Below are 13,579 nucleotides of genomic sequence, written 5' to 3'. Positions count from 1 at the left end.
TTTTAGGACCACACCAGGCACAGCACTGTCATTCCAAAAACCCAATCGTTATTTTTTCCTTGAGGTTTTTTCCTGTAACGTACCACCAGTTTGGTTCTTTTTATTATTTCTGTCGCCAATATCAGAGATTGACAGAGTTTTAAACCAAAGCATAGTGCCACCTACCATGCAGTATTAGTCACCCTGAAAATAAACAGATTTTTGCTGATTAACACCTATACCCAAAGGCATTCTGCTATAAATCCTAAAACTCAAAATTATATAAATTTTCTAGAATGAGATAAAGGCAGTTTCTGTTAACCATTTTAATGTGCCACATTTAAAATACCTATTTACAAATACATGTTTTTTTGAAGTGACAATAAAATTCATAGAGGAATATATACATTTATTAAAAGCTATTCCCAGCAGACACAGTGGAAAGCTCACAAAGTGCTCCTTTAACTGTGAATTTATTTTGAAAGCAAATTACTTCTAAACACATAAAGAACAGAGTTTATAGCACTAGCCAGAGTTTCCATGCCAAAGTTTAAAAGAAAAACTTGGCTGCCTTTCTTGTAGCATTTCCATCTAAATAGGCATCCATACCACAGCAACTTGTAAAAACATGATCACAAAGGGCTTTCTCAGTTCTAGAAATACTCTAAATCTTTGAAAGAACTCTAAATCCCCTCTAAAAACACTGTTCAGAAACAGCAAAATTAATGAGTCTGTGGCATTTTAGAAGTGTAAAGTCTGAGGTGAATTTGATAAAATATTTAAATATAGTCACTTTTTAAAATCAAAGCTTTAAAGTGGATACTGGTGTGAATTATTTCACACCTACTATAAAACACTGGCCTTATTAACTGTCATCAGTGAACCTGACGATTCATGAATTCCATTTATTCTAGATACCTGTGGGCAGGGAGAAATGATCAAAATACAATGAAGGAATTCTACTTGAGATAATCCACTGTACGTTGGGAAAGCAAAGACCTAAGCAACAAGAGGGACTGCAATACAACATTTTTTTTTTAAGGATGTAGGTAGATTACTGTATCTGAAAACTAAAAATAACAAAACCTGACTGAAAGCAGTCACTAAACAATTTGGCATGCACAAAACAACAGCAACAGCTAAGTAGTCTAGACTTAAGTGGCCTGATCCTACTGCCCTTACTCATCCTGATAGCTCATTACTTATTTGAAAAGGATTGGGCTCAACCCTACAGGAGACAACAAAGCCGTATTCAGGCTCTGGCCTCTGTGACTCAGCTTGTGAGATTGCTGTAAAGATCATAGAAAGCAGTGGAATGACCCAGATACTTAGAAACCAATTGCATACCATCTGCAAAGGATATGCTGACTCCAAAAAAATAATATTTCACTCCCTAAAGGCAGACCAACAAGAATCTTAAGCAAACGAAGAATGTTTTATATAGAGAAAAATCTTAAAGAAACACAAGAATGAAAAATAAGACTTGCAATTAGGAAAGAAATTCAATTACTCTTTGACTTTCCACACAGACTTTAAAAATGATATAACAAGCAAAAAGAATTTTTCTTTCTAAAAAGGCTGGAATAACTAAAAATGATAAGTTACTTATTCAAACAACTAGATAACTTAGAATACCTGCTTCTGCTCTAACAAAGATCCAGGCACAAAAACTATTAGATTTTTCAATGAAATTTACTAAGGAAAGCCAAAAAAATGTGTGAACTGAAAAAAAAAGCAGTCTGTTTAAAACATAGCACATTGACAAAAGTGAAAAACCTTTAAGGTTAAAAAGATAAAAATTATCACTGTGTACATAGAAATGAATAAGGTGAGTGAGTAGTAACTCCAGAAACAACGCTTTAAAATTCTATCATCTGAAAGCCTTAATAAATTAAAACTCACAGAGATCACCATTACATTTTTGTAGAAATATTACAGACTGCACGCTTGCTTTAACAAATAAGAAAAAAGAATATAAGGTGTGAAATCATTTTGCACAAAATCAAATTTTTATAGATGTTTTCATAAGTGTTCTTTTTAAAATACTACTATTAGACTAACCTAACTATCAAAAGAAGATCGTCTTACATGCAGCCGAAATTTGTGTTGCATACTATACCGCAACAGATGCAATGCTCTTTCTCACTTAGCTGCATAGCAGTAGACCAAGAAAAGGATAAATAAAACATTACTGTGTACAGTAGGGTTTGTTTGTTTGTTTTCGTTTTTTACCTTTACTGAGGAAGCTGCATAGAGCATATCTTCGAGACTGAAATGACAACACTGGTTAAGGTATTCCTGGCAAAATTCTTGAATCAACTGTAGATTGTACAGGCTGTCAGCCAAAGACATTGTCTCTTTCAAACAAATATCTAGAAAGGAAGAATATAAGCAAAGATTACATATAGTTACAGATCTGAACAGAAGTGCTTTTCACATAACAACTGCTAAGCATTTTTGTGATAAATTTGATACAAATTTAATTTCAATTAATTTTTTTTTTATTTAACAGGAGACTTATTTTTCTATTTAAGAAACTTAAGAAATGACAACACATTATATTTTATCTTAACACAGTTTTACATCTTTAGACATTTTTCTAAACATAAATGAGTTTTATTTTTCACTATAGACAACTGCTCTGATTTTTTTCTGCTTTGCCTCTTGCAAAAACAGAGGTTATGCTCCAAGTCCTGGTGTTTTCAGACAGTGAAAAATTTTATTTAATCAATAATAGACATTTTTCCAATTAGATTTTCTATACTCAAATAACAATAGGAAATGTATCCTTTTCCACAAAACTCCCCAGATACACGAATTCTCTTTGCACAGGGACCTGAGAGCGCATTTTAATGCTATTAAATCTGGATCCTCCCATAAAAGAAGCATCAGTTGAGCCTTATGTATTCATTTTTGTGTATTCACATGTTTGATATGCAATTTTACAAGGATCAAAAGCCTCTAACATTAATATTACCTCTCTCTCTTTGAAAGTGCTATTTAAAGACAATGGAGCAGCAACAGTGAATGGATTAGTGTTGTAGAGTATCCTCTGAATACTATTTATGCCCAAGTAACCTTCTGTTCTCTTTTTTATAGATGCTTTTTGGAAGATTAAATAGCAGTAATAACATCCTAGAAAGAAGGCAGTCCTTATAAAAAAAACTGAAGAAAGAAAAGAAAATAAACACACTTCCAGAGCAAGCATTAGATTTTCTTCCTAAAGCAATGGTGTAGGACAGAGCTCCGCATCACAATTTTAAAGTGTTCACAGCAGACGACTTTCTCCAGACAAGGAATCTACTTTGACACTAGCATGATAAAGATCCCCATACTGAAGGATTCATAAATATCCCATCACCTCAGCCCCTCAGTACAAGAAGTATGGAAAAAAAATCTTTGACTTAACTGACAGAAATGAAATTAAATTTAACAGTAGAAAATGCCAAGTCATGCATTTGGATCCAATAAAATTCTAATGTGATTTACCAGTTGAAAGTGATATAGAGTAGGGAGGTATTCTGTATTAGCCAATGTCAAGATGTTTATGAGCTATGCAGCTTTAAAGAAAGCAACTATGATGCTAAAATGCATCAGGAAATGTACTTCCAGTAGTGACAGGGAAGTACTGTACAAGTCTGGATTTCTGTGTACAATTATGGCCATTTATATTCAAGAAAGATTAACCAAAACTGGAATAGTTGCAGAGGAAGACTATTGAGGATAACGACAAGAATGGAAATCCACTTCAGAAGGGGAGACTGAGAAAGCTTGGTTCAGCCAGCCTGGGCAAAACAGAAGAAAGCAAGTATATCAAAAACACAGACATCGGATTAGGAGAAGCTATTCAACCCAAAGGGCACTACTGGAACAATAACAAATGCATGTATAGACAGGCTCCAAGTACGTTTAGGTAGAAAACAAGAATACGATTATAACCACGTAAGAAGTGGAGCTCTGCAACAGTCTGACTAAGTGTATAGATTTAGAAATGCTGGACAGCTTTAAGACAGAACATGGTAAATTCATGAAAGAGATAATATAATTTTGAACAATAGCAAATTTCTGGACTCTCTGAGATAGGAAGTCCTTTCCAGTCCTATAGTCCTAGAAGGAAACCTAAATTTGAAAGTTGTGATGAAAAGAGACCATGTTTCAGATCACAGAAAATTCTGGATTCATGGGATTTTTTCATTTGTTAATGCATTTTTGAGTGCTTTTGCACATGTATTTCTCTTAGCTCCCTTCCTCAGTTCCATATGGAATAAATTCTCAGTGAAATTTAACATACACCAAAAATGATATTGTTTAAATACAGTGAAGGTGGACAAAGTCTTTTATAGTGCTCTGAGTTGCTTCAGAGTATCGTTGAATTTACTCCTGAGACAACAACACTCATGCATGTTTGTACATCTTTAGCGAGGATGATGTCAGGACACCTGAACAAAAACGTCAGAGCTAATGTTCCAAAGATGACACAAGCCTTGTCGCGTTTCACTGTGCTGAAAATCAGATACTGGAGGAGTCTGTTACTACGTATATGTGTGGTCCTGCAATACCTACAAGATCCTTTGGGCATTCCATATTTCCACCCATGCTAAAACAGCAAGAAGGAATTAGGTATTACCCCAGATTCAATACAACCCAAGTTTTAACTCTTCTCTAATGAGATACAATAGTATATGTTTGGCTGCAACATTTATGTAAATTCAAAGTTGTATTTTTCAAATTCACAGACTGAAGAATGGTGAATGCGCATGCAGTCCTAGTGTCTTTCATCTTCAATGCCTACTGTGCTGGAAACTTCCTATAAAGTGGTTGTGCATATGAATTTCAGATTTCAGTCCTTTGCAAGCTTTATTCCCTTGTTCGTATTCCTGGATTTCTCAGGATGCTTCTGTATAAGTGTTCCCACGACATCAAAGGTATCACAGACAAAACATAGGCAGAAAATGATGGGCGTTAGCTGCCAAGACATTTTACAAGCACATGAGGCTCACAGTTGCCAGGAGGAAGATGTGACTTTAACCAGGCCGCAGAGCAAAAGAACAAGATGAAGCTGCTCTTCATCACAACCAATTACTATACAGGACCACATGATACCAATATGTTCTACACTACATATTTTTGTTTTCCTTATCAACGATACAGTTAAATATCAAGCGAACTAAAAGCCCAGAATACAGAGCAACTATTTACCACGCAGTGCAGCTATACAGCGCTAGACTACCTGAAATAGAAAGAAGCGATCCTTCTGTGTTTTACATTTGTAACTGCTCAGATTCACAAGAAAGCATTTATGCAGCTTCAAGAATCTGAGCTTTCCAGAAGGTCTCAAGCTTTATAGCATGAAGGCAAATGTGCTGCCAAATGAAAATACACAGACAGATCTATAATAAAATTCCTTTATACGTTCATATTACTACAGTAACATAAAAGTAAACAAAACACAGAAGGACACCTTGGTTTCTTTTATTTAAAAGCAAAAATAAATAAGCACAAAGTTAATATTAAACCCCTTACCGCCACACTCAAATTATACCTCCTATGTATCGTATCATATCTTAGCATCCTCTTTTACATGGATATCAAATAAAGACATTTCACCTTTTATAGACATCTGTTTACAAGACACGTAAAACACATACCCTCCAGTTTAACGATATCTGGACAGTAGAAGTGGATCAGGGCTGCTAAAGCACAGCCATCTGTACCATCTTTCAGCAGATTCTCTACCAACGGAATGCAGGGCAGCTGCTTAAGCAAGGTTTGCTCCTTCCTGTAACGAGCCTACAACAGAGAAAAAAAGAGATTAAAAGAGACAGAGGCTCTGAAACCTACAAAGAAAGAGACTGGTACTGTAGGTTTTGTGCTCCATTAGCAAAAAGGCAGTATTCAATACATAACTGAGTATTCTTTGGTAATTTCTTAACGCTGTTTACATTTTGCCCCATTTTGAATGGTGTAAATAATAATCTAAGAGGAAAAAAGCCTACATGCTAATATTGAGGCTTTCCTTCAAAACTACCAAAAATTGATGACCTCTGTATAACATGCTAATTTAAGTCACATCCTATAATTTATTTTACATTTAACATTCATTATTATACAATCAAAAATGATCTGTGTGTAAACACAATAAGACAAATTCTTAGCTAGTATAACTTCTGTTTACTGACAGGTCAAATGACTTCATGAAGTTAAAACACCTGAGAATCTAGCCCAAAATCTCATTCACATAACTGATCTAATGGCAGATCCTGAAACAAGGAAATCTGCGTTTGATGAAATCCATTTTTATTACTAGTGTGTGTCATTAAACAGTCATAAACATAGAGAAGCATTAATGGTCAGGACTGCTATGGCAATCAAACAAAAAGTTCAGTTACAAAAAGGAAACATTTTGAAAAGCAACTCCGTGTATATGCAGATCACTATTTCAGAATACCAAGACAGCATATAGCTGCAATGTATATATTCTCATGCTTTTTGGGGGGCGGGAGGCTTACTTAAAAAGTCATTAATTATTCTTATCACCTCTTTTCACTACTTCCTAGGAAAAGAAAGGAAGGTGAAAGACTATGACATAGATTTTAATTCCTTAACATTATTTATTGAGACTTTTTAGTTTTAAACCGGTACTGAAGGATTACTTTTCTTTTCATTCCATAGAACTAGCTATGACACCAAGACTGTTCCTGAGTTAATTTTACACTATTTTTATTCGATACATATGCTAAATTGGAAGGCTCTCCATAGGGACCCTGTAAACTCTTTAATACCACATTAAGTGGTAGGGGACACTACAGACTATAAGCTAATGGAACGTACTCCAAAGCTGGAGCAAACTTCTTATCTCCTGCCCTTTTCTCTTGGTTGTGCTGGAGCAGCTGCTGATGGGGCCACACGGTGGGTAGAACCACTGATCCCGCTAAAACATCTCTCCCCTCTCTCCTTTGTTTCTGCAGCAAAGGAGCAGGCAGTGCTGGAGGCTCCATGGGTGGGGTGGGAACTGTTCAAGCCAGCTTTGCTGGCAAAAGAATGCGAACCACAGACTAACCCTGAAGGCTATATTTACCGTCACTAGATTTGCGCTAAGAAACAGATGGGATTATCTTTAGTGCATGTCAGCGTCCTCTAACTGGCCCAAGAAGCATAAATCTAGTCTGGCAATAACAGACATGCCAGTTCTAGAAAAAAAAAGTGCTCGTATTTAGGCCAGGGAACTTCTACTTTACCATATTAATATCTGAAAGACCTGAGAGCTGGCCTTTGCTTCATACTTGAAATGTACTGATATTTGGGTGTGTGAAGTATGTCACATAAAAATAACAATGCCATTTTTGCAGGCTATGGTGAAGACCCACTAATGCCAAACAAAAACCTGTTTGTGTTTCATGCCTCATTAGGATTTTTCCAATATTAGTAATACTTCCCCTTAACTCGAACAAAATAGACCAATGCCACTTGCAGTTAAATTTTTTCCCTTTTTACCTTATGGCAAGCTAATGACCTGCTATGATGAAAATCTGTTAAGTTATAAATATCATGCTAATATTCTTCCCCCATGAAAGTGACTGAAATTAAGTATATGAAATATTATTGATTATGAAATAAAAACAGAAGATACAGATGGACTCTAACATTATGGGGCAACAAGTCCTGTGTATTTTATATATCTTTTAAATTAGGTCTTTTTAATGGAGTATTCAAAAATATTTGAAACTGATAATACAATTGTCTTGCATAGTAAATCCTGTGAAAAAAACTATTGTCACTTTAATGATGCCTTAAACTGTCATATGAACAGTGCCCATAGACTCTGGAAATTGTGTCAAGTCATTAAAGTGGATGTAGGAGGAGGATTTAATTTATTTTAGAGAGTATGCCAAGCACATTTCTTCAGGAAAAATAAAGTTATATAACCTGATATGCTAGATTCATTAAGGTATAACAGGCATGTTTCAATTTGGTTGAAAAGATAAAAAGAAATTATACTTAAAAATAAAAAACACTGGTAATTGCACTGGTGATTTTTAATAAACTTCCATTTGAAGAAACTCTTCTAATCAGTTGCAATGTATGCTATTAAATATGGATGCAATAATGCAAAAGAACCTGCAACTTTATTACAATGCTACAGTGCTAATTTAAACATCAGTGCTAATAGAGGCATCTTGTTTCTAAGATCCTATTGAAGCCAGCTTGAGTTAGCAGCTTCTAGTTTACTCCAGTTGAACAAATCTGTGTATAGCCAAGACACTGGCATGGAAACAAAGTCAGCTGAAAAAGAATTACCAGTGCTCACCTATGCCGCCCTAAGCGCGAGGCTGTATTCCGGGGTACAAATGAATGCTCGCATGCATTTACCATATGATAGGTACCATGCTGCTAATTTCCTCGTCAGAGTAACTTCTGTGGCTGCCCATATGCTTAGGATCGTCTCAGTAGCCAACACCTGCACGATGTGAAGCCAAGAGACCAGGAGACTGAGCTGTCCCAACAGCTGGAGTCGCTGCCCTCCCCCTGCACGGGCAGCACGCTTACCAGGAGCGCCAGGGTTTCGACAGCGTCTCTGCTAAACTTGCAAGCTCAAACTAACATAGATACCACTAGCTCAAGTTGTTTATGGACAATGGGCAGAGCAAATTTGAGTTACAGTCTTTAATAATTTAATGTTTTATATCTGAATAGAGTTTGAACACAGTAATGGAGACACACTAGTAAAGTAATACCTTAAGCAAAAACTGAACAAAAACATTCTGAAACTTCTCTGAAGTAGCGCCCTATTTTGCAGAAACAGAATAAATGAAAATTAAATGTGCTTAAACTTCCGCAGTGTAGCGATGACCACAGATGGTCCATCTTTTGCATTAGTCCATCCATTTAATTGTGCTAAGTATCTTAATTCCAAAACAAAATTAAAGCAATTTACTGTAGAGAACAGCATATTCTGTGCAAAAATATATGGCAATTGTAATAAAGACATCATTATAGAAATTGTCTATATCGCATAAACTGTTAGAAATTTGAATACTGATTGACAGAACTTTTTAACATAATTTAGACATCGGGTCATTGCTGGTTTTGCCTACATGTTGTCAACCATGCAATTGCCTTGTTATTTTTAATTCTCTTTGCAATGTATGACCAATCTTTTACTAGTTAAGACACAAATATCTGAGGGAGTGCTAGATCAGTTATTTGGTAGTCCTTAGATCAAAAATAAATCAGAAATAGTTCTCTGGAATTCAGATCAACAGTATGCAATTCTGCATACCTAAAAACCTGCATATTTTGTTCTCAACCAGACTGTGTGTGTCTGTTTGTGACAAAAGGTTATCTACACTGCAAAAATATAAATAAACAAGCTGAATGTATTTTAGGGGCAAGTTACGATATAACAGAGGAAAGTTACTATAGTCCCAAGGAGGCACAGCACGGAGAAAAACTTCATTATTATTATTACAGACATGAACAGCTCCTTTTTATTGCTTTTAATCAAAGCAAAAGACTACAGTTTTGGGTTATTTTTGTGTGGAGACAAATTTTAAAATTAATATAATTATTAACAGCTATCCTAAGTAGCTGTTGCCAGCTGGAAAAATTTGAGAATCCTAGACTAATGCCATGATGACTGCATAGTCTTTCAAAAAGTGTGAAAATTTCAGATTCCACATAGCACTGGCAATCAAAAATTGTTTCAACAAGTCTCTTTTAAAAAGAGAGTCAATATCAAATACCATATATTTACTGGAAGCCTATGAGAAAGTATTTTACAAAAAAAAAAAAGAAAAGATAATTTGACATGAGTTAAGACAACATAGCATTCTCTTATAAAAAACAAAGATACCTTTATCTTTTAAAAGGTAATTCCTAATCCAGCACCACACCTTACGTTTATTTTGCACAGATTACCTTGTAAAACAGGATTCTGTACTATGCGCACCTTTGAACAGCAACCTCCTATAAAATTATCTTGTAGAGATAAATGAAATGAATGATTACACCAGCATGACATGGACAAAGCCATTCCCAAAATAAGCTAGTTTGATCAAAGTGAAGCAGTTGGGCAAACTTACAGGAACCAGTTTCCAAAACCATTTGGTAGGAGACTTCAGAGGAAGCAGTAGAAAAAAAAGAATAAGCAAAAAGCAAAGGAAAAAAAGGAACAATTTATCAGATTTCATAAATTACTTTCACAAAGCAATTTTCTTTAGTAGTCTCAGTTTTGTACAACAGTGAATTGTAATTTCATGGTAAACATTAGTGCAATGTAACCTTTATGTATTGTACTAATTAGCAGAACTAATACTGGAAAAATATGTATCTGAAGTCTTTGTAGATCAACTTTATAATTTTCCCACAAGAACAGACATAGATTTTCAAATGAATGCAGTTTTGTTTAATGTTTTCACACATCTAATTGTACCCTAAATATGCAATCCATTTGACAACTGATGAATTCATTTGAGACTTGAAGTTACGTTATCGCAAGTATCAAAATGAACTCTTAACAGCATGTATGATGAAGCAAGGAAGCTAAAGCAATGAATAAAAGGTATAAACACACTTTAATACAATACAACCAATTACAGTGGAGTTTGTATTAGTTACTTCAAAGCCAAACAGTTATGTTTCTGACGTTCAACAATATTTTTAAACAGATGTATGACAGTTCTGAGAACAACGAGAGATGCAGGCAGTTATATTCTTGCAATGACAAATCACATTAGCATCAGCTGCATGATGTGCAATGACCTGAAATGTAGATGGAGTTTTCTTTTGGCTACTAGCAGAGAAACGATCAGACCTGGTACACACAGTACTAAACCGATATGCAACCAAAAAGTGCATAATGGAATTACTAAAAAATTAGTTTTACAAATAAAAAATTTGATCTAAAAGTTTAATCCCAAGAATACTGAAGTCAGTGGATTTTTCTTTAACTGTATACGCTAGGGTGGCATAATACTTCTACTACTCAGGAAAAAAAACCATTGTGTACTATTACATATACATGCAGAAAACTTCACCATTTTAGTCTATTAATTTAATTATACAAATCAAAATATTAAAAGCAATTATAAGAGCAGAGGAAAAATATTTTGTTTTCTGAAGAGAGAAATATTCTGTGGAAATGGTAAAAAAGTAGTTTTAAACTCAAAGTGCTATGAAAGCTTATTTTACATAGCTGTTATAGAATATTGCACTTAAAAACTCTTAAAAATAACTGAACAAATGAAACAAAGCTTTTTATTAAAAAAAAGATATTGTACAGGAAAGGGCGTGCATTAGCAACAGGACTATTCTCAACATGCTTCCCCTCCATTGGATTGGGCTATTATAGTGGAGGATCCCTAAACCACTTCGAAGAACTGAACTACAAGGTGCATGTTAACATGGGGCTCTGAATGTTCCCTGTCTAATTAAAGCACTTTTCATAGGGCTCAATTTCTCTTCACCTCATTGAATTCTAGTCAATGCATGGGAAAGCACAGGAATTTGGAAAACAATGATTTTTAATTGTAATTGGGAGTTCTAAGCTGTATTATTAAAGCAGAGTTTTATGTAAATGGACTGAGATCAGATCTGGGCTGGCTATAATTTTACATGACAGTGATAGGCACATTTTTATTTGATTTAGCAAGTTGAAATGTACTTCAGACTTCCTCTTATCAGACCAGCCTGCACTAAAAAGATCTATCAGTATCTATTTAAAGACAGGCTGAAGACCTACTCTTCAGAAAAACCTCCCCACATTTATTTCAATTCCAGAGATTACCTCTGCCTAAAGGTATAAACTGAACTCAGAACTAGCCATCTGATATGTATTTTCATTTGTCCACTTGGCTGAAACAATCGCTAAGCTGACAATCAGCATTCCTCAAGAGGCTGAAAGGCTGAAGATAATCAGTTTTAAATTCAGATAGACTATAACATTTTAAATAGATTTCAGCACACTTTGTAAAGACAGTTTAAGAAAAGGATAAAGAAAAGCTGAAATCTCTCATACAAAATAACAAGAATCCAATGGCTGTGCAATTGACATTTTATACCAACAGCAATAAACCAACATTTCTGACACTTATTAAAAAGAATGAAATCAGTCAGTAATTAAAAAACGAGCTTAAGATATCCTGAGTGCCTTTGCCTCCCAATGTCTAAAAGAATCACAGTCCCTCAGGTTTACAAAAAAATTGTTTAATCTCCTTTGCCAAAAACTTCTCAATATGAACCTATTACAAATTTAATCCAGCATAAACCCATGCTGGTACCAAAACTGGTGGTCATGCCCTTCATTAAATACTTGTTTCTGCCCTCTTTCTTGCACTGTCATTAGTACTCATGCAGCTGTGCTTTAATCGGATCAGGAAGCTGATCCTGCTGCAAACTTCTCTCCTTCCCTCAATTAGCTTTTGATAGCAGTATGGAGTTAAGCCACATTAAATTGATTGTGGAATTACGGCATTAGTGTTTTACCTTCACACACAAAGTTGCATTGTTTAAACTAATTTAAAAAAATGTTTAAAGAGTTCAGTCCTTCTTGTGAATATTCTTACATTTGTTTCTCTGGGGGGGGATTTGCATTGATTTGGCTCAAAACCATTAAGAATGATTCAGTCTAAATCACAAAAGCAGGTGAAAAAGCAACAGAATTTTGAGAAAGCTTCAACTACATCGATCATTAGTTTAATCAGTGCAACTGTACATTCACTACATATTATTCAAGTGAAGCCTGAAAACCAAAGCTAATCACTACAAAACTTGAAATCCAAATTCTGAAAGAAGATGCAGGGACTCTACCAGAAAAAGATGAGGTTAGCACAAATCACCAGCAGATCAAGATTCACAGAGGACTACCTGGAGCTAAAAATCATACACACTCCTTCCTCTGTCTTATCTTCTACAGGAAGCTAGCAGCAGAAGAAAGTGAAGGAAAACAAAAGCAATCTCATAATTGGTTATGTACTGCACTGTTTCTATCTATCCAAAACCAGATAATAGGTATAATCGTATTGGTTGCATCATTTGTTAATCTGTGCACATAATGTTTACAATTTCTAGAAATGCAGAAGCTTACTATTTATTGCATAAAGGCTCACAACGGTTTTGTAACAATATAGTATGGCATTACTTTGCAACATTTGAGGATTATGCTCAATGTTTTATTTTTCACAACTAAAATTTATGAATTTATTTATTTGCTTCTTCTTGGCCAGAACCTAAAATGTTTAAAAAAGCTTTCCCGAACCTCTAGAATGACCTATTCTTTCCATCTTTGTTTGGTCATCTCCCTAAATCAGCACAAGAGACAGTCTTAATTTAAATTTAGTTCAGATTCAAGACCTGACTACAGCTTAGAAGCTCTAAAACTCAAATGTCCCAAGGTGTCTGGCCAGTGCAGAAGGGAGATTCTACGACTTCTAAAGCTTTTGAATGGAATCGTCACTTCTAACCACATGGGAAACACGAAAAACCTAAATTACAAAACTGATCCCCAACCTGAAAAGAATGGTGGAAGACACAGAAGGGGCACAATGGAATATCCAACTTCCCCTACATGCTAAATTTTAAAATATAAGTACAAGTAATTGTT

General features: G+C 35.0%; 1 protein-coding gene across 5 annotated transcripts in view; it reads right to left on the bottom strand.

Annotated features, from left to right (window-relative positions):
• Window positions 1-13,579, bottom strand: part of CAMSAP2 (calmodulin regulated spectrin associated protein family member 2) — a 99,204-nt gene that overhangs the window by 29,949 nt on the left and 55,676 nt on the right. For 3 of the 5 annotated variants that reach the window (XM_026118489.2, XM_026118463.2, XM_026118473.2), the window contains exons 5-7: window positions 10,062-10,094; window positions 5,628-5,769; window positions 2,212-2,351 (exon numbers count right to left, since the gene is read on the bottom strand). In XM_026118489.2, the coding sequence (XP_025974274.1) occupies window positions 2,212-2,351; window positions 5,628-5,769; window positions 10,062-10,094 (315 nt within the window). The remainder of the gene's footprint in view (window positions 1-2,211; window positions 2,352-5,627; window positions 5,770-10,061; window positions 10,095-13,579) is intronic. The other 2 variants (XM_026118481.2, XM_026118497.2) reach the window with 1 other exon arrangement.

This window comes from Dromaius novaehollandiae, chromosome 8 (assembly GCF_036370855.1).
Source record: "Dromaius novaehollandiae isolate bDroNov1 chromosome 8, bDroNov1.hap1, whole genome shotgun sequence".
NCBI classification, from domain to species: domain Eukaryota; kingdom Metazoa; phylum Chordata; class Aves; order Casuariiformes; family Dromaiidae; genus Dromaius; species Dromaius novaehollandiae.
The sequence above is the reverse complement of the archived record's forward strand: the minus strand, read 5'-3'. Positions and strand labels throughout refer to the sequence as shown.